General features: G+C 33.7%; 1 protein-coding gene across 3 annotated transcripts in view; it reads right to left on the reverse strand.

Moving 5' to 3' along the window:
* tmeff2b (transmembrane protein with EGF-like and two follistatin-like domains 2b) overlaps positions 1-26,393 on the reverse strand; it is an 88,157-nt gene that overhangs the window by 55,692 nt on the left and 6,072 nt on the right. For all 3 annotated transcript variants that reach the window (XM_051113261.1, XM_051113260.1, XM_051113263.1), the window contains exon 2: positions 14,491-14,600. In XM_051113261.1, the coding sequence (XP_050969218.1) occupies positions 14,491-14,600 (110 nt within the window). The remainder of the gene's footprint in view (positions 1-14,490; positions 14,601-26,393) is intronic.

The raw sequence follows: 26,393 nt of genomic DNA on the forward strand, positions 1-26,393 counted from the left end.
AAATATCGGAGAAGGTGATTTAATGAATCAGAACACAGTGAGTCTGTCTGAAATGTCTACTGATATGTATCTGCAATGTTGAAGCAATGGAAAACTTATCTTTGTTAATTCATGAATGCAAATTCATGTTCGATTTAAGTGCATATGGAACAGCATTTATCTTAAACTATCAACAAACAACTGATGCGTATTTATATTGACGCATAACTCCAAAAACTTAATAGTGGCAGTAAAACACCAACAACTTTTATTCCTTTTCGTTTTAATTATTACAGAGAAGATTATTAATAAACTTATTTTAATGCAGTTTCATGCACAATATTGTTATAACCTTAACATACTTTTACCACAGTTCATTATTTGTAAACCAATACATTCTGAGATTTTCATCACATAATCTTCTCTACAGATCAATTTTGAGTAGACGTCACAGTTACGTCACTTGCAGCTGTGCGCATAGTGGTTGCAGAAAAACACTGGTAACAAGTGGAGAGAAACGGGGAAAAACCCACAGAATAAGAGATAAAACATATTTTGTCTTTGGATGTCAGAATAGGAATGCAAATCATCTTTATTGAATACTGTCGGCAAAACCGCCACTTGAAGCTAAATGCAGATGTTTACACAGACAATGGGTGAAACCTTCTATGAATACTCTAATTAAATTTAAAGCATAAATTTAATTTAAACAACAGGTCTACATAATATTTACATATGCAGTTCATAAGGGACATATTATATTAGCCCTACAGTTACAGCATGAAATGCTATTTAAAGCTATAACATTTTACATTAACCTATTTTATTCCACATATTCTGACTTTTTTTCTCACAAACGCAAGTTTATATCTTGTATTTCAAACTTTATAACTTGATTTAACACAATAGCGAGTTTGTCCATTCTGAGGGGAAAAAAGTCAGAAGTGTTGGATATAAACTCAAAAGAGAAATTGGCGAGTTTATTATAATATAATTTTATTATATATTATTATATTATCAAATGATTTGCCTCAAGGCTTAGTTTAGTCCATTTACTGTAACTACACACGGAATACTGTGTTTCCTCACGGACCATTATTACTGATAAACGCTGGACATATTTAAGAGTCATCGGATGCAAAGTTCACTTTTACATGTTGTTTGAACATTAATGTGTGTTGGCAGTGTATGTACAAATCTACCCTATAATGATAAAAATCCATGCAGTGGTTTTTAATCAATCTGTAAAAATAATATCCCCTTTTTCAAATCAAGCCATTCTACACACTGACAGAGGCCACTCCCATGGCATGAACAGTCTGACCTCCACTGTTTTGATGCCGGAGCAGGGATGTAAGTTAGACAAGAATATCTCCGGTTGAGCGATTGAGGTGTTGTGTTACTGGATGTGATAATGAACATAGTAGTCGTCATTTACTCCCGACATCTGAGCCTCTGAAGATGCAGTGGATTACGTTTGTTTGTGAAGGGAATGCACCTCCCGATCTACATATATCCGTCTATGTTCGTGCAAATCATTCGTGATCCAGATTCACTTACAGCAGAAGAGAGTAAGGGTTTTTTATGAATCTTTGCAATCACCTTTTCTAATAATGTGCTAGTTAACAAGTTTAGCGGCTAAACGTGGCTAAATGCGACTAAATGCGACTAAAGTAAACAGACTCGTCACTCCACAGAGAGGGGCGGGGTGAGCAGAGCTCATTAACATTTAAAGAAACCTTGACCAAAACAGGATCAATTTTTGCAGAGCTTATTTTGGCAAGATAAAAAGGGTGTTGTTTTACACTACCATTGAGAATTTCTAACCAAAGTATATTATAGACTTTTCATTAAGACCCTAAAGAACCATATCAACTTGTGGAAAATGGGCATCCGATGACCCCTTTAAGACCATAGATTAATGGTGGTTAGTTATGATGTCCCTAAGTTAGCTATGTTTTGTGAAAGACTAAGTGCCATTTATGTTGATTGTCTCATTCTCTCTCTGTAACACACAAAAAGTTAGAAAGTTAGTGAATATCAAACGAAGAGTGCCTCAGCATGATTACAAATGTGATACTGATTTTATGCAACAGTTCATCAATAAACAAGAAGTTAATATTAAAAGACTTACGTTTTAGACAGCATATTACCTGTTTTTTTTATTTCGCCAAGAAGTAACCATTCCAAACACAGCCACAGCACTGTTTTGCATCTTTGAGCAACAGGACAGTGTTTCGTTCTTGAATGAATCACCCTTTAAATGATTCAATCACAATGACTCACTTAATTAACAGTGACTTACTGCCAACTACTGGCGGTTTTGATTTCACATTTAAAGTATCTTCATTTTAAAAATACATGTAAATATCAGTATTCAATGTTTTGTTTAAAATAAAATGTAGAATTTTTGATATATTTGTATTTGCATTTTGAATTAAATAGGTTTAGTTTTAATGGTTATTAATGTTTGCAATTTCAGCAATAAAAATGTCCATTTTTTTTAAAAAAGGAAACAAATTATTTTTTCATTTTAAGAGACCTATCTTATTTTCTCTTATAGTTAGTATTGCTCTTTAATAAAAAAAAGTGGCTTCTTATCTGATTACCCGATTAATCGATGGAATAATCAGTAGAATACTTGATAGCTACAGCCCTAATTATTATTAATATTTACCTTAATTTAGGAACTTCTATCTTGTAGTTAAATCCTTAGTAAATGACGTGCTCCCTTAAAATGGCTCACTCAAAGATCATTTTATATTATTTAAACTCATTTTCATTCACAAATTGCCAAAAGTGGTGATGTCACAATGGGCAAATCTATTTGTAAATCTAGTAAAATCAACCTATAACAAATTTGGCCCGGTTTGTGTTTGAGGGTGTATTTGGCCCCTGACTTTTGGACCCACACAATATACATTTTATTTTTATTTATGAAACTGCTTTTATGTTGGAATTACATAATTTGCACTGCTTCTAATGGAACTACCCATATACCTAAATCTTGTGTAAGATTTACAGATGTGTAAGGCAAAGGCAGTAAAAACAGTACAAATTAACTAAATAAATTAGAAAGATAAAAGACATAGGATCTGCAGGTAAAGGCAGATACTACATGATTTCAACAGGTGTGTGAGTATATAGCAATTGGTTAAATCACAGCACTTGAACACACACATGCTTCAAATCATACTGATTTTGTTGTCAGTTCTTTTACAAACAGGCAAGTCAGCCAGACAAATATATGGATTTTCTAAAAGAAAACACAGCTTTGCTTTCAAGCTGAGACTCAAAGCTTTATTATCTATATTAACAGAAAAAGTGAATGAAAGCCGAGCTCCAATATGTGAGGAGCGAGTGACGGAATGGAGAAATGAATGAAACGCTGAGCAGAAAGCTGTAAAGAAACAAACGGCTGAAATAAGAAAATGGATACTATAGCTGGTGAAGGATGAATAGGGAGGAAGGAAAGATGATATAACTGCTGTTTCCTCATACATCTTCAGCCAGCAGACGCTTTTTGACGAGGATATTAAAACATGTCATTAAGAGAAATTCTTTCTTCCTGTTCTTCCATTTACTGTAACTGCTCTCATCTATCTCTCATATCGTTTTTCCTGCTCTGTAGAACTGCATCCCTCACTGTGTCTTCGCACCCAAAGTGCAGCCACAACCAACCATCTTTTACCCACCCTAGTCTCATTGTAAGACTAGGGTGGGTACAAGCTGTACAAGCAGCTTCAGACCCAAAACTAGTGTTTACTGCAGGAAAAAGGAGCTACTTTACAATAAGGTTTCATTTGTTAACGTTAGTTAACCACATTTATTATTTAAAATCAAATTAATTGTCCGCTACATCCTCTACTGAACCTATATAACCATGTAGTAATGTCTATTCAACAAAGTAGAATAACATCTGTACAATAACATATGTCTTAAATGCATTAAAAATGAAAGGGAATTCAGTGCGTTTTTTTTTTTTTTTTTTTAAATCTAATTATATCCAGCTCATTAAATTCAATTTTATGAACGCAAATCAGATGATAAGATTATTAATAGTAATGAATGATAAGCTTGGCATCAGTGCCAAAGCAGCTTGACATTACATAACCCTTAAGAACAAAAGACTCGAGAGTAATATATTTTAAATATGACTGAATGAGCAACATTACACAGATGATATATTCACACTTGCACACCTGCACATCAATTTTAGACTAATGCGCCAAGTTATACAGTGCGTTCAAGTGATGTTGGAAAGATCATGTTTATGAGATGAATGACACCACATTTTCATAATTATACGTGTGAAACTTTGCAACGTCAATGAGAAACTAAGGGCATCAGTGAGAAAACATGCATGGTGGATACAACAGACGCAATGTCTGTAACTGAAATTTGCTGGGGAAAAAAAAAATTTTCCTACTCTAAGTTGCATGAACAAAATACAATAGTATTGTACTATTATGATACAATAAAAAATTATTTAATTTACAGCATGAATTAAAAAGCATAAAACAAAAACACAACTGATGCCATTTTGTGCTAGGGTTAAAAAACCTTGCGTCAACCTGATTAAATGCACCTGATTTCGTAATGTACAATTATAGTTTTATAGTTTTCTTTTTTTTTCCCTTTTTTTCACTGATTTATTCCCATCATATTTCCATTGATAGAATATGCTGCACTGTCTTAACAAGTTGGAAAATTGTTGTTGCTTTTTTTGTTCCTTTTAGAGCTTGGCAGCTCAGCAGCTTAGATATTTTTTTCTTTTTGTGCTCCATAGAAAGTCAATTACACTGTACAAAAATTCTACCTACTTCAATTTAAAAATGATAAAAAAGTTCAGTTGCTGGTTTAAATTTTAAAGTATAAGTCATTTCCACTCACTTTAACTCTTTTTTTTCCCAGTTCATTTAAATTATATTAAACTGACGTAAAATCAAACTGAATCTTCTATAATAATATAAAAACTAGATAAAAAAAGTTTGTCAGTACAAACTTTAAGTTTTAAAACTTTGAAAAGTTTTAAAAAGTTTTAAAGTCTTAAAAAATTTTTAAAGTTTCAAAGTTGTAAAAGATTTTAGAAGTTTTAAAAGTTTGTTAGTTTGATGGTTTTCAGTCTGAAACAGACTGAAGTTTAAAGTACTTTTAAATCTTAAAGCTGGAATGCTTTGAGGGCTAATCTGTTAGATAGATAGATAGATGGATAGATAGATAGATAGATATAGATAGATAGATAGATAGATAGATAATCATGTTGCTGTCTAGCCATGTCTAGCATGATTAGCAAGTTGCTAGCCTGATTAGCATGTTGCTAACATGTTTCTAGCATGATTAACAAGTTGTTAGCAAGTTGTTAACATGATTAGCATATTGCTAGCATGATTAGCAAGTTGCTATCATGTTGTCAGCATGATTAGCAAGATACCACCATGTTGCTAGTATGTTTCGAGCACAATTAACATGTTACTAGCATGTTGCAAGCATGTTTCTAGCATGATTAGCAAGTTACTAGCAAGTTGCTAGCATGACTAGCATGTTGCTAGCATGATTGGCATGTTACTAGCATTAGTATGTTGTTAGCATGTTTCAAGCATGATTAGCATGTTGCTAGCATGTTTCTAGCATGATTATCAAGTTGTTAGCATGCTTCTAGTATGATTAGCAAGTTACTAGCCTGTTGCTAACATGATTCTAGCATAATTAACAAGTTGTTTGCAAGTTGCTAACATGATTGGCATTTTGGTAGTATGATTAGCAAGTTACTAGCATGTTGCTAGTCTGTTTCTAGCATGATTAACATGTTACTACCATGTTACTAGCATGTTTCTAACATGATTAACAAGTTTCTAGCATGATTAACAAGTTGCTAGCATGATTAGCATGTTGCTAGCACGTTTCTAGCATGATTAACAAGTTGCTAGCATGCTTCTAGCATGGTTAGCAAGTTACTAGCATGATTCTGGTTGCTAGGCATAGATAGATAGATAGATTAAGTTTGAATGAGTTTTAAAAAATTTGAATACATTAGAAATACAGTACATAGAAGGGAAGTTTGATTGAGTCTCAAGGGATTCTGGGAGTTTTGACAGTTGGAATTTGAATAGTCTTGGCTCATTTGAACATTCTGTCAATGTAAGTCCATGGGATTTTTCCAAACTTCAATCGTCATTTGTAGGAAAATCGTTAAGTCCGATCAGTTAGAAAAGATATCGCACACCTGGTCAGATCAGTCTGAAGATCTGGGCTGAGTTTGGAGTTTAAATATTTTTTAAATATATTAACAAATGTTTGTGTATCACAAAAAAAAAAAAAGTGGCTAAACATGAAGAATGTCAGAATGTCAGAATGTCCACTCACCTGTTTCACAGTAGCACATTTGTTGAGAACTACAAATGTTAAATAAAGTGCAATTCCTTTGATTACCTAAAGGGGTCACTGTATTCCCTAAATAAAAGAGCACAAAACATGTCCTGTACCATTAAAAAGGCACTGTATGAAAACCGATTCTAATGCACTGTAAGTCTCATACATTAGAGATGAGTATGAGAAAATGTCCACATGCCTCCAGAAAAACTGCTGCATACAAACTGTCACACATACACAAACACACACCTGCCAAATCATACACATAACTGACCATATACTGGGTGTGTTGAAAAAAAGAATCATAGGATAATTTTTGATTTAATCAGAGTTAAAAAACAGTGATGGTTAAGGAGAGAAATGAGAGAAGAAGGAAAGGGGCTGGGCAGAAGTCGGTTAGCATGTTGCTGTGTGTGTGTGGAGGTTATGTTACTGTGTTAGTGGCTCCTAATGGAAGCTATCGCTAGCATTATTGAGCTAAAGCACTCAGTCCTTCATATCGCTTCATTAGGACACTGCCAAGGTGATGGCCTCCGTCTGTGGATGTTGTGTGAGTGTGTTTGTTCGGTATGTGTGCGTGTGTGTTAGTGTATGTCTGAGTTTCAGAGAGAGGAGAGGGGAAGAGAACATCAAACACTAAAATTCCCAGCCATTCGTGTGTGAAAATCAGTGTTTGTGTTGTTTGTACTGTGGCTGCCAGACCCCAAGTGACCATATATACAAGCAGGTGATAGAAGGGTCAGTGTGCCTGAGCATCAGGGATGCTCACACTTTTACACATACACACACACTCACACAACCCCCTACAGCTATCTTTGTGGGGACATTCAGTGACACAATGCAATCTCTTGCTCCTTACCCTAACCCTACTCATCAAAACTAAATGCCTCAGCCAAACCTTCACCTTAAACCTAACCTTTCCCCAATTATAAACCAAGTCTTGACCCTCAAACAGACCTTTAAAGGGGTCTCAGAAAGTAAGGACTGGCCAAAATGTCCTCACTTTACACTTTTTGTCCTCTGATGGTCTAAAATGCAAACTGGTCCTCACAAAGACACACACACACACATACAATAAATACTTTTCTTTCTCTGATTTAAAAACAGTTCTTTATTAATAAATTGTCTTTAGTAAAATGGTCAATTTTTTTACCATTTCTTAATTCCCCCGACCCTTAAAATGATTTATTTATATTTATATAGTATTAGATTTATATTTATACAGTATATTATCATTATATTTTTCTCTTTCCCATTTTAAATGAATACATTATTTTTAATTTTATTTCCACTTTTTCATTACTATTTTCCACATTATCTCTGACCCTTCTTGTTTATTTTATTTTAAAATATTATTTTATTTTTTGCTTCAAAGACTTCAATGTTAACACCCTTTATGCATCTGAAATGAGTAAGTGTTTTGCTAAAAAATATAATAAATTCAAATGTGTCCCATCCTTCAACAGCCTTTGTGCTTTACCATATTAATACAAATTTTATAATTTTATTTCCACTTTTTTTATTCCCAGTTTTCCACATTTTCTCTGACCATTGATTTTTTGATTTTTGATTTTTTTGCTTTTTAAGGTTTTAATGCAAATGCTCTTTTTGCATGTGAAATGAGTAACAGTACTTTACTGAATAATACAATAACTCCAAATGTGTCCCTTCCTTCAACAGCCTTTGTGCTTTACCATATTAATTTAATACAAAATTTATAATTTCATTTTCACTTTTTCATTGCCAGTTTTCCACATTTTCTCACCCTTGATTTATTTATTTATTTATTTATTTATTTATTTTTGCTTTTTAACATCTTAATGCAAATGTTCTTTTTGCATGTGAAATGAGTAACAGTACTTTGCTGAATAATAAATCCAAAATCGCCCAAGCGTCCTTTAACATCCTCGTTACTTTCCCTTATTTAACTCTTATTGTTAGTTCTTCTAATGTTTAGAAATAAAATCTCTATCCTGCTAACCTCTCCTTGACTGAACAGGACAAATTTTTGTCTAATACCCAGTAGGTATTGTTAATTTGTAAATGTGGCCGGTCACATGCTAATTCATGTGTTCATCTAAATCAGGGTTCCTAATTCCTGGTCCTGGAGAGCCGCTTTTTCAGTAGAGTTTAGTGCTGATCGTGCTCCAACACACCTGGCTTTTTAAAGCAAACCCAAAGACCTTGATTAGTTTATTCATTTACATCTACCAATAATTAGACTTGAAACTAAACTCTGCAGGACTTAGGAACCATGAACCATGATGATGAATTTGTGGAAATGTAAAATTTTTGCAGCTTAGAATATTGCATTTCAAAATATCCTATTTTAGAAAAGAAAAACACTTGTTTTTGCAACAACAATGCATTCAATAGGAAACTGGACGTCATTCAATGTTCTGTTGAACCTGTAAATTTCCACTCCTGCCATTACTGATTTGAGCTTTGCGCATGAATTCTACTCTTGTACTGGTTCCTGTCTCAGAGCCATTATTCTATGACAGTTACATGCACAGATGTGTAATTTAAAGTGTGTCAGTGTATGTTTTTTAGTGTGTTTCTTTTCTAAATTGGAACATGACAGACTCAAAGTCATGCCAGACCAGATATTATATAGTGCTTTGGCACTTGCACATAGCCATTCGATCACACACTGCAACACAGATGGCTGGAGTGCAAGGATAAATTAAAGAGAGAAAAAGCATTTTTTTTTTTACATTTATGCAGATGAAAATTCACCGACAGCAAATACACATGGGACACAGGTGGGTATTTCAAACTCATAATCAGCAAGCAGGACTCTACACTTACTTTTTTTTTTTAAGAAAAAAAAAAATTAGGAGCACAGTCAAAATTTTAGGAGCACTTTCTAATCAATAATCAAAAAATCTGATCAAAAATTAGCCTTCGAGGTGATATTTAAATCCTTAAACTAATTTACAGGGGAATTTTGTTTTTACCTTTGTAATGGCATTTTTCTAACTTTATTAAAAGTGTGTAATCTTTTATATTTTAAAATTTCTAATTAAAACAACAGAATGTTTACTCAATTGCTTAAACACATTTCTTGAAATCTGTAATTTCTAACTTAATTCCCCAAACTTACTATATTCAGGTCAAAATGAAGCTCTCCACTCAAAACAACTCAATCTTGCTGAAAAAACAAACTTTGCTCTCAAACATGGCACACAAACTCTCAAACATGACACAAACCCTCAAACACACACACACTACAACGCAGTTTTACACACTGATGAGATCAATTCAAAACAATACTACAAAAATTGGTAATAAGTGTTGCTTGAAAAAAAAAAAAAAATCACATGATGAACACAACAAATGTATGCATTTGCAAGTGTTTTAATTCTTAATTTATTGTACTGTAGAGTACAGCACATAACTGCAAACAACAACAAAAATAATTATTTTGCCCCAGCATACTCACAGGCTAAATTGGCCCTGGACAGGCAGTGGGGGTAAAATCCTCTTGCATGCCTGATACAACCCTGGCACGCATCAACTAAAATATATGAGACTGCTTGTTTTTTTGCCCTTGCCCTTCCTGATTCTCTTCCATGATGTTGTCGTCGTCCTTCTCCTTCTTCTCCTCTTCCTCTTTCACCTCCTACTCTTGCTCTTTGAAATTACACATTACTGTATGTGGGATATTGATTGAAAAAGACTGGACAGGATTCACAGTTACACTTTTACTAGTGGTCTGACAAAAAAAAAACAAAATAAAGATTAAAAATAATAACAATAAAAATACATTACAAAGTCATTGTGAAATAGAAAAGAAAAAGAAATATGGGCAAAGGCAAAAATAAAAATGAGAAAGTGCACTGTCAGAATTAGTAACTCTTGTGTTGTCCTCTGTCTATATATGCTTTTCAGTTGAAGGTTCATGATGTTGAGATGTACCTTTGAGCTATTTTAGAGAACTGCTTTATCACTGGTTGATCTGTAGTCTCTACATTAGTGAAAGTCAATATTTTCACTTGAACAATTCTTGGCAAATTTACAAAAAGTCTAATAAAAATGTGTAGAATATGCTTGACAGTTTATGACAACTAGATCAAAAATTTAGCATTTACTGTAAAGACATATACGATAAGCTAATGACTTGATGACAATAGGAACTGATAATGTAGGAAACTGCAGACAAATCAGTTGCATAATCAGCTGCATGAAACGCAACTTGTTCAAAAAAATTAGAAACATTTTATGATGTGACTTATAGTGACTAGATGATGTGGAGGTTGAACAAGTAGTTTTGAGAATTTCATTTCTGATCTGAGAAATGCACCAAACTGTAAGCTGACTTTGGCCCTTTTACCTCCATCGAGGTTTCTGATTGACGTGTGATAAATTTGGACTCCAAATGTTTCCACTTGGGAAATTGTGTGTTAATTGAGCTCAAACTTTACAGACTTGAGTGAACAATATTGAATGTAAGCACTGAGAAATGTAGGGATTTGGGTGTAGAGTTTTGCAGTAACAGTTCACCAAATCTGACTCGTGTTAAAGCAAGGGAATACAGTAGTGTTAAAGCATTGTATAAACATTAAACAGTTTAAAACATTGTATAAAAAACATGTAACTAAAAGGATATGTGGATATACAGAGGTGATTGTGAGGGTTGCGGGGGGTTAAAATGTGGATTGTATGAGGATGGGTGATTAGAGGTTGACTGGTTGTTTTGGAAAATAACTATTTGGTTGAAGTTTTTTTGAGAAATTGTTCTCTTATAAAGATATCGGTACACTCATAAAAATGATTCTTCAACACTGTTCAGATTATTTTAAAAAATCCTTTTCATTTAACACCATTGTGTTTCCCATTTATACAATTGCATTGTGTTAAACTGACTTGAAACAGTTGCGTTTTTTTTTTTTGAAAGAACGTGTTTCAATTAAATAGGCCACAAATACCATTTGATGCTTGTTCAATTTACTTAAGTAAATTAAGTTAATCCAATTTACTTAAGTAAATTAAGTTAATCCAACACAATTTTTTTCAACCACTTAATTATAATTTGAGTTGAGAGTACATAAATTATTTTACTTGTGCAACTAGGAAGTGGATTTCCCCTTCCCATCATGCTTTGCATGCTTTGTACAAAGAGAGTAAATGTTGAAATAAAATGTTATTTTATGAATTTTTTAATTAAGATGATACAATTGGGAGACTTGTTACTGTTTAATGTTCTTTAATGTTTGTATTTAAAACAGTTTCTGGAGAGTTAATGTTTTTGGGGGTTACCATTGTGGTGAAGTGTAGAGCATGAGCTTGGGTTGACGACCTGCTAACGTGAGTTAAAGTTATTTTAATAATAAAATAAACAACTACTTTGGGCATGCCATGAAAAGCCATCTTATGGCTAATGTCTAACAAGTTGGTTAATGCTTAAAGTTAAGTACATCAAATGTACAATTTTTTTAGTGTAGAAAGATTTCTGCCTAGTTATTTGTTTTCCAGTTAAATGTTTTAGCTTGAGCATGAAATAATCACTTCATAAATGTATCAATTTCATTTAAACTATATTTGATCAAATTGAGTTGGCCCAACTCAATTACATTTCATTGCATGAATTTAATTTTTATGAGTTGGGGTTACACATATTTATTGGATGGAAATTCTGCCCTTAATTAAATTGAGTTCATCCAATGAATTATTTTTTTGAGTGTATAATATATTAAAAGACATACTGGAACGTTTTGAAATTGTAGAGGGGGTGGGAGAAAATAAGCTTTAGCTTCATCCCACTCCTTTTCGAATATTTTCTGAAATTTATGTCTTTGGGGTTTTTTTTTTTTTTTTTTTTGTTGGTGCAGCAACACATTTGTAGTGTTTATATATTTTTTGTTTAAATTTATGTTTTGTTCTAAATAAAAATGAAATGAAATAGTGTTTATAATACAGGGAAATGGGTGTGCTTTTTGAAAAATGGCATTATGGTTTTAAAATTTTTGTTTAAAAGACTGGTTATAGTGTTTTAGCAATCAAGAAAAACTGTAAGAACAAGTAGAATAAGAATAAATTACTAATCGAATGAAATAAGTATTAACTAAATTAATTTGTACTACTGAGGTGGCACAGAAGAACACAAAAAAAATTGGCTTGTAGGTGTATTTTCATATTTAATGAGGCTCAGAGATGGCACGAGTGCAATCAATTTCATAAATTCATGTTGAAATTAATGTTTTAAATCTAAAATTGTGAATACAGAAATATTAAATGATTTAATTAACTGAAAAGATACTTTAAAAATTAAACTAAAACTGCCAGTAGGTGGCGGCAAGTCACTGATTTAATTACTGAATCATATAATTTATTTGATTCAATCGAACGGCTAATTCATTCAGGAATAAAGAAAGTCACTCTCTTTATGAATGGGAAATTGAATCATTAACTCACTAGATTCGTTTAAAAAAGCATGTTCATTCTTATACTAAACACTGCTGGGAGATGCGCAGTGGCTCAGTTGTGACTTGTTTCAGACTACTTTTGACGACGAAATCACACAAAATCATGCAATAGTGTTATAGTCAGGAAATGTAAGTCACTTAATAGTAACTTGTTTATTGTCACTCATCTTAGTTAATTCCATAGTTCCATTATAATCAACGAAGCACTCTACACTGCACAATGAATCTGTTATTTACACTCTCTCTACACTGTTTATTAAAAGGATTCGTGAGATATGTCTGTAATACATTACTCAATGTTGCAAAAACACGTAGAAACCTTTGAAGCTTCTCTCAGCGCAAACACAAATATGCTGATCGGGTCAGTCGCACATGGTGCTCCTAAATATTTTTACACGCAGTAGTTTTCAGTCGCAAATGTGACTGAAATGGTCGTACTGTAGAGCCCTGGCAAATGCATTTAACTGATTAAACATGCCTTTAAAGACATTTATAATGTTACAGAAGATTTGTATTTCAAATAAATGCTGTTCGTTTATCACAAAATTTAAGCAGACCACTATTTCACATATTTAAAATATAGGAAATGTTTCTTGAGCACCAAATCAACATATTCAAATAATTTCTAAAGGATCGTGTGACACTGAAGACTGGAGTAATGATGCTGAAAATTCAGTTTTCCATCACAGGAATAAATTGCATTTTAACAATTTCAAACAGAAAACACTTATTTTAAATTATAAAAAGTATTTAACCATTTTACTGTATTTTTGATCAAATAAACGCAGCCTTGGTGAACATAAAGAGACTTCTTTCAACAGACCGCCATTTTTTAAGCATCTCACGCAATGAGCATTCTCTCACCATCTTCCATTGTCCTGTCCCCGAAACCACTCTAGTTAAATGTGCAAGTATTTTTTATACCTGGCTTAGTCAGGTCACTCAAACAAACAGATTGCAATTCCATTTGGTGTTGCTGGCGGTCCAGAAAGAGACTGAGCGCCTTCCATTTCTGTCCTTCGCTCTCTCTCTCCGAGTATGAGAGTTGGATCAATAGCGTGTCAGTAAGTGAACTTGTGCGAATCACATCCATTCATCTCTCTCTTACACACACTTCTCTCATTGCACTTTCTGTTTGGGAGTCTGGAGGCAGGGCAGGGCTCTGGGCAGCAGCGTCCAACCGCAGGAGTAGGGCATCCCCACACACACGCCCTTACAGCGGCGGGTACCGTCTCTCACTGCGCATGATACTTAACCGATAACCCTCCCCACCACAGCTAGAGGCACTCACATGGCCCCAGACTAGCGTTAGTGCCGCTCAATTGTATTAAGGGCAGAAATGAAAGCAGCGTGACCCTTCTTAAGTGCACAAGGCATCTTTGTGCCGAGCGCGGCTGGGCGATCGAGCAGATGCATCAAAGGAAATTCCCCCCCGCGCGCTGCGCGAGCAGACAGATAATGCTATTTACCTGAGTGATGCAGCTTGGCCTGCAACAAGACACAGATGCACGATGTCTGAGCGAAGCCGAGCACTCTGACCGAGCGAGAGAATGTGTGTGTGTTTTCTGTGAGAAGGCATGTGGAGGTGTATTTTAATTTGTGACAGTTTGTTTACTCCACGTGTGGTAATGCCATTAACAAGGTCACACATTCAACATGTGGTGTTAATAAAGCACACGAATGTTAGTATCTGAGGAGTACTGATTTCTACCTTAAAGTCACAGATGCACGTCACCGTGTCCCCGATTCGCAGGCACTCGCCGTCAAACTTGCACGTGTTTGTGTCGCACAGAAAAAGATCAGTGTCCTGCTCTTCAAACCCTGTCATGAAACACACACAAATACAGGTTATAGATTACAAACAGATATCTTACAAAACATGCTACATACTAAAAGTAGTTTAACATTTACAATGTTATGAAGATTTATATAATGATACATAATGGTTTTCTTTTGAATATGCTATTCCTCAAAAAATTCCGAAAAAATCTATTATGTTTTTACATAAATATATGAAGCAGCACAACTGTTTTCAACATGAATAATCATGAGAAACATTTCTTGAGCACTGAAGACTGAAGTAATGGCAGCTAAAAAAAGGTAATCACAGGAATAAATAATATTTGAATAAATATTAAAATGGATAACAATTCATTCATATATATATATATATATATATATATATATATATATATGTATATATATATACACAGTCATGAGAAAAAGTTGGGACACCCTATTGAATTTCATGGTTTTCTGAATTTCATCTTGGTAGGTCTTAAAATTTGGAAAATAAATTCTCAGATAAACATCATCACATGACATATCACACAGTGTCATTATTTATTTAAGAAAAATACAGCCAAGAGGGAAAAGCCATGTGTGACAAAGTTAGGACACCCTATGAGTCAACTGCCTGTAGATCTACTTTTACTTTTTAACTTGAAGCATTCATTTTCTGTGTGGCTTTATCAGTCTCTCACATCGCTCTAGAGGAATTTGGACTCTTCTTTTCAACGTTGTTCCAGTTTATTGAGGTTTGTGGGCATTTGCTTATGCACAGCTCTCGCCACAGCATTTGAGTCAGTCCTCCTCCAGCATGCTTGTCTTTTTGTATGAGGTGTTTATGCTGATATGCTCTTTAGGTTTTCACCAAACTTGGCACTGTGCATTATGGTCAAACATCTCCACTTCGGTCTTGTCTGTTTAAAGGACATTATTCTAGAAGACTTATGTTGTGTTTTGCAGACTTAAACTGTGCTGCAATGGTTTTTTTTTAGATAGAAGAGGCTTTCTTCTGCCAAGCCTTCCAAACATACCATTTTTGTCACAAAAGTCCCATATTTTTCTAATGGTAGTGTCATGAACTTTACCATTTAACTGAGGCCTGTAGAGTCTGAGGTGTAGTTCTTGGGTTGTCTGCCATTTCTCTGAGCTTTACACGGTCTGATCTTGGGGTGAATTTTCTGGGACGTCCACTCCTGGAAGGAGAGGTGTCTGTTTTAAATGTCTTCCACTTGTGAATAAACTTCAAATTGTTTGGAAATGGCTGTATTACTGTTCTCAGTTTGATGGCAGCAACAGTTGCTTCTCTAAGATGACTGCTGATGTCTTACCTGCTTGGCATTGTGTTAACACACACCTGAAGGCTCCAGACCAGCAAACTGCCAAAGCTTATACTTTTATAGAGCCGCTCAGACTTGCTGTTAATCAAAGGTATTTGATTAGCAGTGCTTGACTGTTATTTACCCTCTTAATTCGAATGTCTTAATTCGAGGGTGTCCTAACTTTGTCACACATGGCTTTTCCATTTTGACTTTGTTTTTGTTCTGTAAATAATGACACAGTGCAATTTGTCATGTGTTGTTGTTCTATTTTCGAAATTTTAAGACGAGCCAAGGACCAGTTTTTTTTTAATGATGTCCTGATACAGAAAACCATGAATTCAATAGGGTGTCCTAACTTTTTCACATGACTGTATATATATATATATATATATATATATATATATGTATATATTCTAACTAATTAATTAATTACTATTTTATTGTTTATTTTCATTAGATAAATTCTTGGTAAGTACTAAATAAAAAAAAGACACATTTATGTTTTAAATTTGCACAAATTTAATAAAGTTAAATACACACACAAATATAGACAAAAATTACAATAACATAAATGTTAATATATATATATATATATATATATAATATGTTAATTGTGTTTGTACAGTTAAAACAGTTATTATTCATTTTATTAATGACTTTTAAAGGATTATGTGACACTGAAGATTGAAGCAATGGCTGCTGAAAATGTAATTACAGGAATAAATAACATTTGAATAAATATGAAAATGGATAACAAATAATTAACTAATATAAACTTTAATTAATGTAATAATCATTTATATGATTATATGATTATATATATATATATACACACACACGACTGAAATTCTAACTAATTAATAATTAATTAATTAATATTGTATTTTTAATTGTATTTTTCATCAAATAAATGCAGCCTTGGTAAGTATTAAATACTTAAAAAGATACATGTTATTTTATTTTTGCACACATTTAAGAAAGTTAAATACACACACACACACACACACACGTTCGTTTTTGTGAATTGTGTGTAATTTTTATACTGACCAAACGATACTGTTTATCCCCTGACCCTAAACCTACCCCTTACAGAAAACCTGTTTGCATTGTTACATTTTCAGATAAACATCATTTACTATTTTTTTACATTGTGGGGACTGTAGGCCGGTCCCCACAATGTCAAAAAATTTCAGGTTTTACTATCCTTGTGTGGACATTTGGTTCCCACAATGTAGCAAGAACAAGTACACACACTAGACAAAATTACTATAACATAAGGTAACCTGTACTAGGTTGTACTTTTCAAATGTTAATTTTGTACAGTTAAAACAGTTATTATTCATTTTATTAATCTCAGCATTTCACATGTTTAGTTCTATCTTTTTAATAACTAATTTTACAGTCAAATTCAAGCCTGGCTATAATTTGACCATGCCAGTGAAATCAGATCACAGGATCTTGTTTAGCAGCCAAGTTTGCGTGTAATGTCTCAAAAATGGAACTGAATGTTTCATAATTGGTTCATATCGGTTCAACATCTCCAGTCTTTTCCCTAAGTGCACCAGTGGTCAGATGAAGCACTGTAGTTCATTAAAACTGAATAAACACATCATTGGTGTGAAACAACCTCACAGAATTACTTCCTCGAGACAAAAGGACTTTTGGTTCCAAGCTGGATAGAGGATATTAAAGCAAAAGCATATCATGACTTCAGTTGCAGACAACAGATACTCTGTTATAAAAGCTGCTTTGATAAAATAGAGCGTGTCCCTGGTTTGAGGTCATAACAGCCCAGGGTATGAAGCTTACAGCCCTCTGTATAGAATGTGGGCAGGATGTCGCTTAATGGACTGAGGTTTTTTCCTTGTCTGTCAACATAAATGGAGAGTTAATGCAGACATACAGTTCACACAAATAGACTAAAAAAATAACCTGTTTACAATATTGCTCAAATGGCCTTCCAAGGGAAATCTCTCACACCCACAAATACAAGTAAGACCCAGACGGATATACCATTAGCATGATTAGGAGTACATCCCAAAACCTCCAACTGTGTGACACCTCACACAAATACACCTCCATATCTGTCTAATACGTGCAATGCCTTGAGCCAAAATTGAACTCAAAGGCATCTCCAAGTAAACACAAAGACGTACAGGATGATCCAGGATGAATATTTCAGCTCCACCATCTGCAAGTCAAAGAACAGGATGGGCCGAGCATCCACGTCACACTGTATAACGTTACAACATGGAACCACACTGACCCTTGTGAAAAAAGAGTGCACTTAAGTGTATTGATTGTATACTTGAAATCCCTAAACTTCATTTTTTCAAAAGTATAATTCAGGTAATATAATTTATATGAATAAAAAGGTTACATTAGTATACTCTAAAGGAATACATTTGGTCATAATCCATGTTTTCACATACTTAGGCATATTTTAAAATAAAACTGACATAATTTGATTGTCATGAAATAAGATTGACAAATGATAGTTTATACTATACTTTCTGATGAAAGTATGTAAAAGTGTACATACAACACTGTAAATACAGTATATTATATGGCTGCATGAGTTGAGGGGGGAATTATTGTTATTACAAAATCGAAACATTGACTTTTTAAGGAAAGTAATAAAATTATTTTATTTTAAACCTGTGAAATTACAAGATTAAAGGATTAGTTCACTTCGAGAGCAAAAATTTACAAATTACCCTCTTGTCATCCAAGATGTCTTTCTTTCTTCAGTCGTAAAGAAATTATGTTTTTTGAGGAAAACATTTCAGGATTTCTCTCAGTGTAATGTACTTCTATGGTGCCCCCAAATTTGTGGTTTAAATGCAGCTTCAAAGGGCTCTAAACGATCCCAGCCGAGAAATAAGTGAACTGTTCTATTCCGGTCATGACAGTTAGGGTATGTCTAAAAACTAAAAACTCCTGTCTCATTTTCTCCTCCAACTTCAAAATCGTTCTACATCGCTGTTTTTACCTTTTTTTTGTAAACGGTGTTTGATCTTCTTTGCATGTTCATTTTGCAAACTCTGGGTTGGTACCTCTGCAGCGATTTAGACAATTTTGAAGTTGGAGGAGAAAATAAGATAGGATTTTTTAGACGTACACTAACTGTCATGACCAGAAAAAAACAGTTCACACAGAGCTAGACTAAACCTGGATGAGACAAGTGTTTGAGGTTAAAAAGTATATAAGTTGTAATTTAAAAAAATATATAACCGCTAGATAAGACCCTTTTTCCTCGGATCGTTTAGAGTTTTGAAGCTGCATTTAAACTGCATTTTGGAAGTTCAAATTTGGGGGCACCATAGAAGTCCATTACATGGAGAGAAATCCTGTAATGAAAGACATGAACATCTTGGATGACAAGGGGGTGAGTACATTATCTGTAAATTTTTGTTCTGGAACTGAACTAATCCTTTAATATTATAGGGTGTCTGAAATTTTTCAAATGTTAAACTATCAAACTTTTAATTTGACAGAAAGCCACAAGGGGCCTTTTATAGCTTCTCTGTAATTGATAACAAATTACATACTTTTACTTGATCACTACTAAAGCAGGTTATAAAATAACTCAAAAGTTGAAACTTCTGCACATAGGATACATTTCAATATTATTTAGCCCTGAAACCGCAATACATACTGTACTGACACACTAATGTAAGTACACAATAAATGCAAATTTTTTTTTTAATTTAGAATTTTTGGTATTGTATGAATAAAGTATGAACTATGTAAATATATAATTTTCTTATTCCTTACACTCTTAAAAATAAAGGTTCTTCACAATGCCATAGAAGAACCTTTTTTATCTAAATGGTTCCATAAAGAACCTTCAACATCTGAAGATTCTTTCTATTTCACAAATGGTTCTTCAGATTATAAAAAGATAAGAAAGAGATGGTTCATTAAAGAACCTTTGACTGAATGGTTCTTCTATGGCATCGCTGTGAAGAACCTTTTAAAGCACCTTTATTTTTAAGAGTGTAGCTAACATTGTGTGATTTGTGTGACGTCTAATACACAACACAAATAAGTTTAAAATTCTTTGTATGTTTTCTCTTTTCTCATAGTTTTTCTCATATTTACTGAATACTTCTGAAAAGAAAATCATGCTGTGCTCAAAACTTTCCAAAAAAACAAAACAAAAAACAAACAGTAAATAACTACTAATATGTTTGTCTGGCTGGTTGTGCGGAATAATCAGAATGATTTTGAGATCTGGAAAGACCCTGAAAAAAATTGCAGATACTGATAAATACATGATACTTATGTAGACAAACTGACCTGTGCCCAAATGAATGAGAAGAGGAAAGAGAGAAAATAAGATACAGACGGGAAAGCAAGCGCAGAGCACAGATGGGTGGTATGATTTCTCTCGCTGAGATGAGACATGCATAAAATTTAAATATTGCCGGATCAGTTGTGTCTGGCTGTGCAGCCCATCATCCTCAGAGATGGTGCAGACTACTTAGCCGAGACAAACGAGTGGGTATGCGTGTGTGTGCGTGTGTGAGAGAGAGGGAGAGATGGGGAGGGAGGTGGCACAGAGTGATACAGCGGTGCTGAAACAAGACAAGCAGCCAAAGTCTCAGGATAAGTAAGTCTGTGAGGAATGATAATGAACCAGAGACAAGCAGGGCTGAGTGGAAGAGGAAGACTACACACACACACACACACACCATATGACACTGCAAACACAATAGAGAATTTCAGAGTAGGAGTTGTGGCACTCCAGCACTGGGGTCACTTCCATTTCCATTCATCACATTCAGTGGATTCAGTGCTTCACATGAAAAATCGACTCTCACATTTTGTGCTTAGAGCTCAATCACTAAAATTACTATAGAGAAATGTATAGAAAACATTATTTTTTTCATGATTCTGGTTCCTTAATGATTCCATAATGATTCTTAGTAGTTTTGAGGTATATTTATATATACAGTAGTATAGTAGTTTTCCAATATGTGTGTGGGTGCACCTGTTATTTCCTATGTTATGGGGACCATATGTCCCAGCAAGCATAGTAATACCAGTAAATTTTGACCTTGCATGGACATTTTTTTGTCCCCATGAGGAAAACAGCTTATAAATCATACAAAATGAAGTTTTTTGAAAATCTAAAAATACTGAAAATGTGGTAGGTTTAGAGTAAAGGTATGGCAAATACAGTTGTACACCCTAGTTAAAAATAAATATACTAAAATGTATTTAAAATACATTTATTACATGTTACATATGCTACAAATACATTTACATATTATGTACTTAAAGGAGAAGTCCACTTCCAGAACAACAATTTACAAATAATTTACTCACCCCTTTGTCATCCAAGATGTTCATATCTTTCTGTCTTCAGTCGTAAAGAAATTATGGTTTTTGAAGAAAGCATTTCAGGATTTTTCTTCATATAATGGACTTGATTGGGGGCCCGATTTTGAATTTCCAAAATGAATCCCAGCCGAGGAAGAAGGGTCTTATCTAGCGAAACGATCTGTCATTATTTTTGGAAAATTAAAAATTTGTATGCTTTTTAAGCACAAAAGTTCGTTTAGCACTAGCTCTGGGATGCGCGTTCACAACACTACGTATTATTGAATCACGTCGAAAGGTCACATGGAACATAGGCGGAACTACAGACCCAGTGTTTACAAAACACGCAAAGACTAAGGAAGTGCAAGTAAGTCAAACGCTGTTTACAAACAAAAAGGTACAACGATGTTGGACGATTCTGAAGTTGTAGAAGAAAATAAGATGGAGTTTTTTTTGCCATACTCTACCTTTTTGAGCCGGAGTACACAGACGATGAACGTGATTCGTAGTGTCGTGGATGTGCATCCCAGAGCCTGTGCTGCACAAGCTTTTGTGCTTAAGAAGTATACAAATTTTTATTTTTGGAAAAAAATGACAGATCGTTTCACTAGATAAGATCCTTCTTCCTTGGCTGGGATCATTTAGAGCCCTTTGAAGCTGCATTTAAACTTCATTTTGGAAGATCAAAATTGGGGCACCAATCAAGTCCATTATATGAAGAAAAATCCTGAAATGCTTTCCTCAAAAACCATAATTTCTTTACGACTGAAGACAGAAAGATATGAACATCTTGAATGACAAAGGGGTGAGTAAATTATTTGGAAATTGTTGTTCTGGAAGTGGACCTCTCCTTTAAGGAAAATACCCTGCAATTGTACTTTTAGTATATTAAATTTTTATATTTATTTAAAGTCTGCTAAACTGGAACAACTAATTTTGCACTTAATGCACTTTAATTGTGCAGAAGTAGTGCTGAAATCCAACTAAAGATACACTTAAGTACATCTGATTGTGCTTAAAGTGGAACTATTTTAAGTATACTTTAAATATTTAGCACTCAATATGATAAATTAACATGATAATATTTAAAGATCATACAATCTTCATCAATACTGACATTAAAAGATATTTTAGGCTTAATATTAAGGAATGTGCATTGTGCACAAGTAGTACTCAAAATAAAGTTTAATTACAATTTTTATATCAGTAAGTCTCGAGCGGTATGTCAGTAATTATGTTAATGGACTTGAACTATACTTAGTATAAAATAAATGCATTTTAAATCTATTACTTTTTTTGCTAGGGCAGTCAGATGAACTTTTCATTTGCATAGTTTTTTTGTTGTTGTTGTGAGCATAGCATGATTTTTTCCTCAGAAGAATTCAGTAAATATGAGAAACACTTAAAAAATACAAAATACTTGAAGCTTATTTGTGTTGTGTGTTACATTATGCAAATCACACAGTGTTAGCAGGATTATGACAAGCTTACTTTTTATTCATGTCTTATAAAGACGTATATATATATATATATACACGTCTTTATAAGACATGATACAATGATTAATCACATGTCTGCTGATAAAAGCCTTCATGAAGAAAAGACATTACACAGCACTAAACAGAGAAAGAAACAAGCTTTAGACATCAATGTACTGTTTGTAGGTCAGTGTTCGCAAGCAGAAGAACATCTTTGTCCATTACAGTACGTTGGATCTCTTATTTCGAATCGAATATGACTGAAAGTAATGGCTTGTGGTTCAGCGAGTGAGTCAGATGTTAATTTGGTAACCACTCCGACTATTTCAGTGTGTAAGTGAGACCTTTTAGAGTGTGTATGTGACTCATTTCTGAGTCATTTTGATTGACTCATTAAAAAGAACAAACTTTGATTTTACACTCTAGCCTTGTTGTCTTCTTGTCTAAATTCAGCCTGCAAGCCCATAACTGAAATGTCGTCTTTTGCTGATGTGCTACAGTTCAAAAGTGTAACTTAACTAGCAACTTTCTGCAAAGCCTAGCTCTCTTGCTTTTAACAAAACAAATAGTGTTGGTAGCTTAGCATGCGTTGGCCAACACTGAGTATCACACAGGAAGTGGCATAGGAAATAGTGACAACAACAGACCTGAAAGTATACCGAAGATGACACGAGAGATATCCGAACATTTGCTGACAAACAGCACATCACAAGAAATCTGTGCTTGCATATGTTGTGCTAATGAACTCAGGGCAAAGTTTCTTTGAACTAAAACATCTGCTAAATGAATAAATGAATATGCAAATGCATGAGTATCGTTAACCCGCAGGGCGCAAAAGCTACTGAGCATCTGCAGTAGTATTACCTAAAGCTCACACTAATGTGAGTTACTGATACTAGACCACTGCTGTATGAACAGAGACATTATATTATGCTGTGTAATGTGCAATATTTCATAGATGTGAGGTAAAGAAAGCATTAAAAAAAGATTTATTTTCTACATGTGAAATCCCATGCAAGAGAATTTCAGACAGATTGGATATTTAAACAGGCAACTGCTGGATAACTGCCCCTAACAAAACAGAAAACCTTACTTCTTTAAAAAAAAATGTTTTTATTATTTCTCAAATTTGCATGCTAATCGAAGATTGACGTCATCAACAATTTGATTTGCCCAATGAATCAAGTCCCAAAGGACTTCAAAGCAATTCTAGCATCTAAAATAACTTTTATTGGTTACTTTATTCAGACCCTGATTAGAATTCCATTCAAACTGCTTTAGGGCATTGTCTGAACTATTTTATTATGACCATTAATGTATTTTAAATTACGTTACATATAACTGAAGATAAAGATTATAAAACGAAACATTTCTCATTCTTTGCGTTTTCTACACCAGCTTATGCTTTGCAACTGTTTAGCATAGCCTGTTAACTTAGCCTATGCACTAATTATATGTTGTTTTACATACATTATATGCTTTTGTTTGATCAGGAATTATAGTCCTAAGGTCCTAAGCAGACTCAGTTCAACAGACGGACTAATTGTTCATAGTACTGGTGCTGTCTTGTAAAAGGAGAGATGCACAGAACTAAATATTTTCTAAATCAATTATGGTTGGATTGTCTGAATGACCAATCAGTTCAACCTGGTCTCATGATAAAATGTACCTGGAGGCACATGCGTACCAATAAGTACATACAAAGACTATAAAAAAACAAAGACGGCTTTTTGTTATGATTACGCATTGGCTGGTCTAGCCTGAAAAATAAGTTTTTAAATGCTATTTGAGCATAAGAAACAACATTTATGGGGCAGTTAATTTCAGATTTTGTAGCTGATTTGAAATATGTAATTTAATTGCGAATTCAGTGAGCAGTTTTTGAGATTTCAGGGTTCCCCTGTTCATTTTGATAGGACTTGGTCTTGTATGAGCTGCCCGTAAGCATTTGCAAATATGACCACCGAGCGAACAGACTTTCTTGAAAGGGTCTTTGGTATGTCACGGCAGTTTCCAAAAGAAATGAACACTAGAGGCGGTAAAACAGCGAGCACTTTTAATCATTTTTATGCACAGTTATGATTACAACCTTGCGAAAATTAACTATAGTTTAGTTTAACTATAGTTTATAGCTGACATATAAATGCTTAGAGATTGTATGTGTTACCATCTATTTATATTTTAATAAACCCTTGTTAACAGAGTTTAAACCTCAGAAAAATATCAGTCTATGCATGGGTTTCTATGTTAAAAAATGGAAATAATCATGCGTTATGGATGTGACAAAAAAAAATGTTTTTTAGAGACTACATACTTTTCTGCAAATTAAACTGCACAAACCAGACGCAGTAATACCCAACAGAGAACTGATGGCTCTTCACAGAACATGAATACCAAAGCCATAGGTAATTTGTAGCTACCATGGTTTAATTATAGTAACCATTTGTTTTATTTCTAGTAAAACCATAGTTAATTTTCAAACATTGCTCATGATGAAAGAGCTGAAAGATCGAAAAACAAGCTAAAACAGCATGCTTGCGATTGCGTTTTCACGTCACATTTGTCATACACTATCGCGTAGGTTTATGTGTAGTACAGATAGCAAATTATTTTAAAACGTCAAAACAAATTAATTTTTCTACCTATATAGGGCTGGACAATATGGCCAAACAGTTATCATGATAATTTTCGATCAGTCGATATTGATGATTATCACGATAAATGTCAAATTTTTATTTCTTTCAAGTTTAAAGGCAATTCTCCAATCATTTTGTCTGTATAAACTCAGTTCCTTCCTTTTAATCTGCTGTAAGTTTGTATTCAGATTTAGTTCCATCTAATAAACAACCGATTTTTTCAAGTAACTAGTAAAGTAATGCATTACTTTTGAATTTCTAAGAAAATATCTGAGTTACTTTTTTTTTTTTAAATAAGTAAAGCCAGTTTCTTTTTTTCCCCCATTTATTCGTTTGAAAAGTCTCCTGTCGGGAAATTCAGAATAAACATGATGTTACTGTATTCTAGACTATATGTGAACATGCATTAATTCATCTCACTCACAAAAAACAGATTCAGTATTCCTCAAAATGAATAAAAACAGTGAAACACAAATTCAGAATATGACACAACCCTGGAATAATTAAATATGGTAAATAAAACAAATATCCTTTATGCAATAAATAAATTTGCTGCTGACCTTCGATAATGCAATTCAACCATAGTAATAAGCAAAAATTACTTTAGATAAACTAACATTTGTGCTTTTTTTTTTTTTTATAGCTGAAGAATGATCTCCTGCATAAATGTACTTTTCTTTCAGCCTGAGGTGAATTAATTTCACTTTTGGTGTAAAGGGTTTTGACATTAGAATTGTTTTATATTAAAAACAAAAAGCAGGCCCTGCCCAGATTTAAAAAGTAACACAAAAGTAAGATAACACATTACTTTCCATAAAGAGTAACATAATTAGTTACTTTTTTAGGGAGTAACGCAAAATTGTAATGAATTACTTTTAGTAACTTTCCCCAACACTGGTCACGTCTATTTTTCTTTTTGCAAGAATTTTCACTCGCAAGAATATGCGAATGACTCCCCGCCTCAACTTAACTTTCACACCGAAAATGCTACACAATAGCGGCAATACTGCATTTTTTCAGCCATGTTTGAAGCAGAAACTGATTCCAAAGAAGAAAGAGTAAATG

Source organism: Labeo rohita, chromosome 6, assembly GCF_022985175.1.
Source record: "Labeo rohita strain BAU-BD-2019 chromosome 6, IGBB_LRoh.1.0, whole genome shotgun sequence".
Classification (NCBI taxonomy): domain Eukaryota; kingdom Metazoa; phylum Chordata; class Actinopteri; order Cypriniformes; family Cyprinidae; genus Labeo; species Labeo rohita.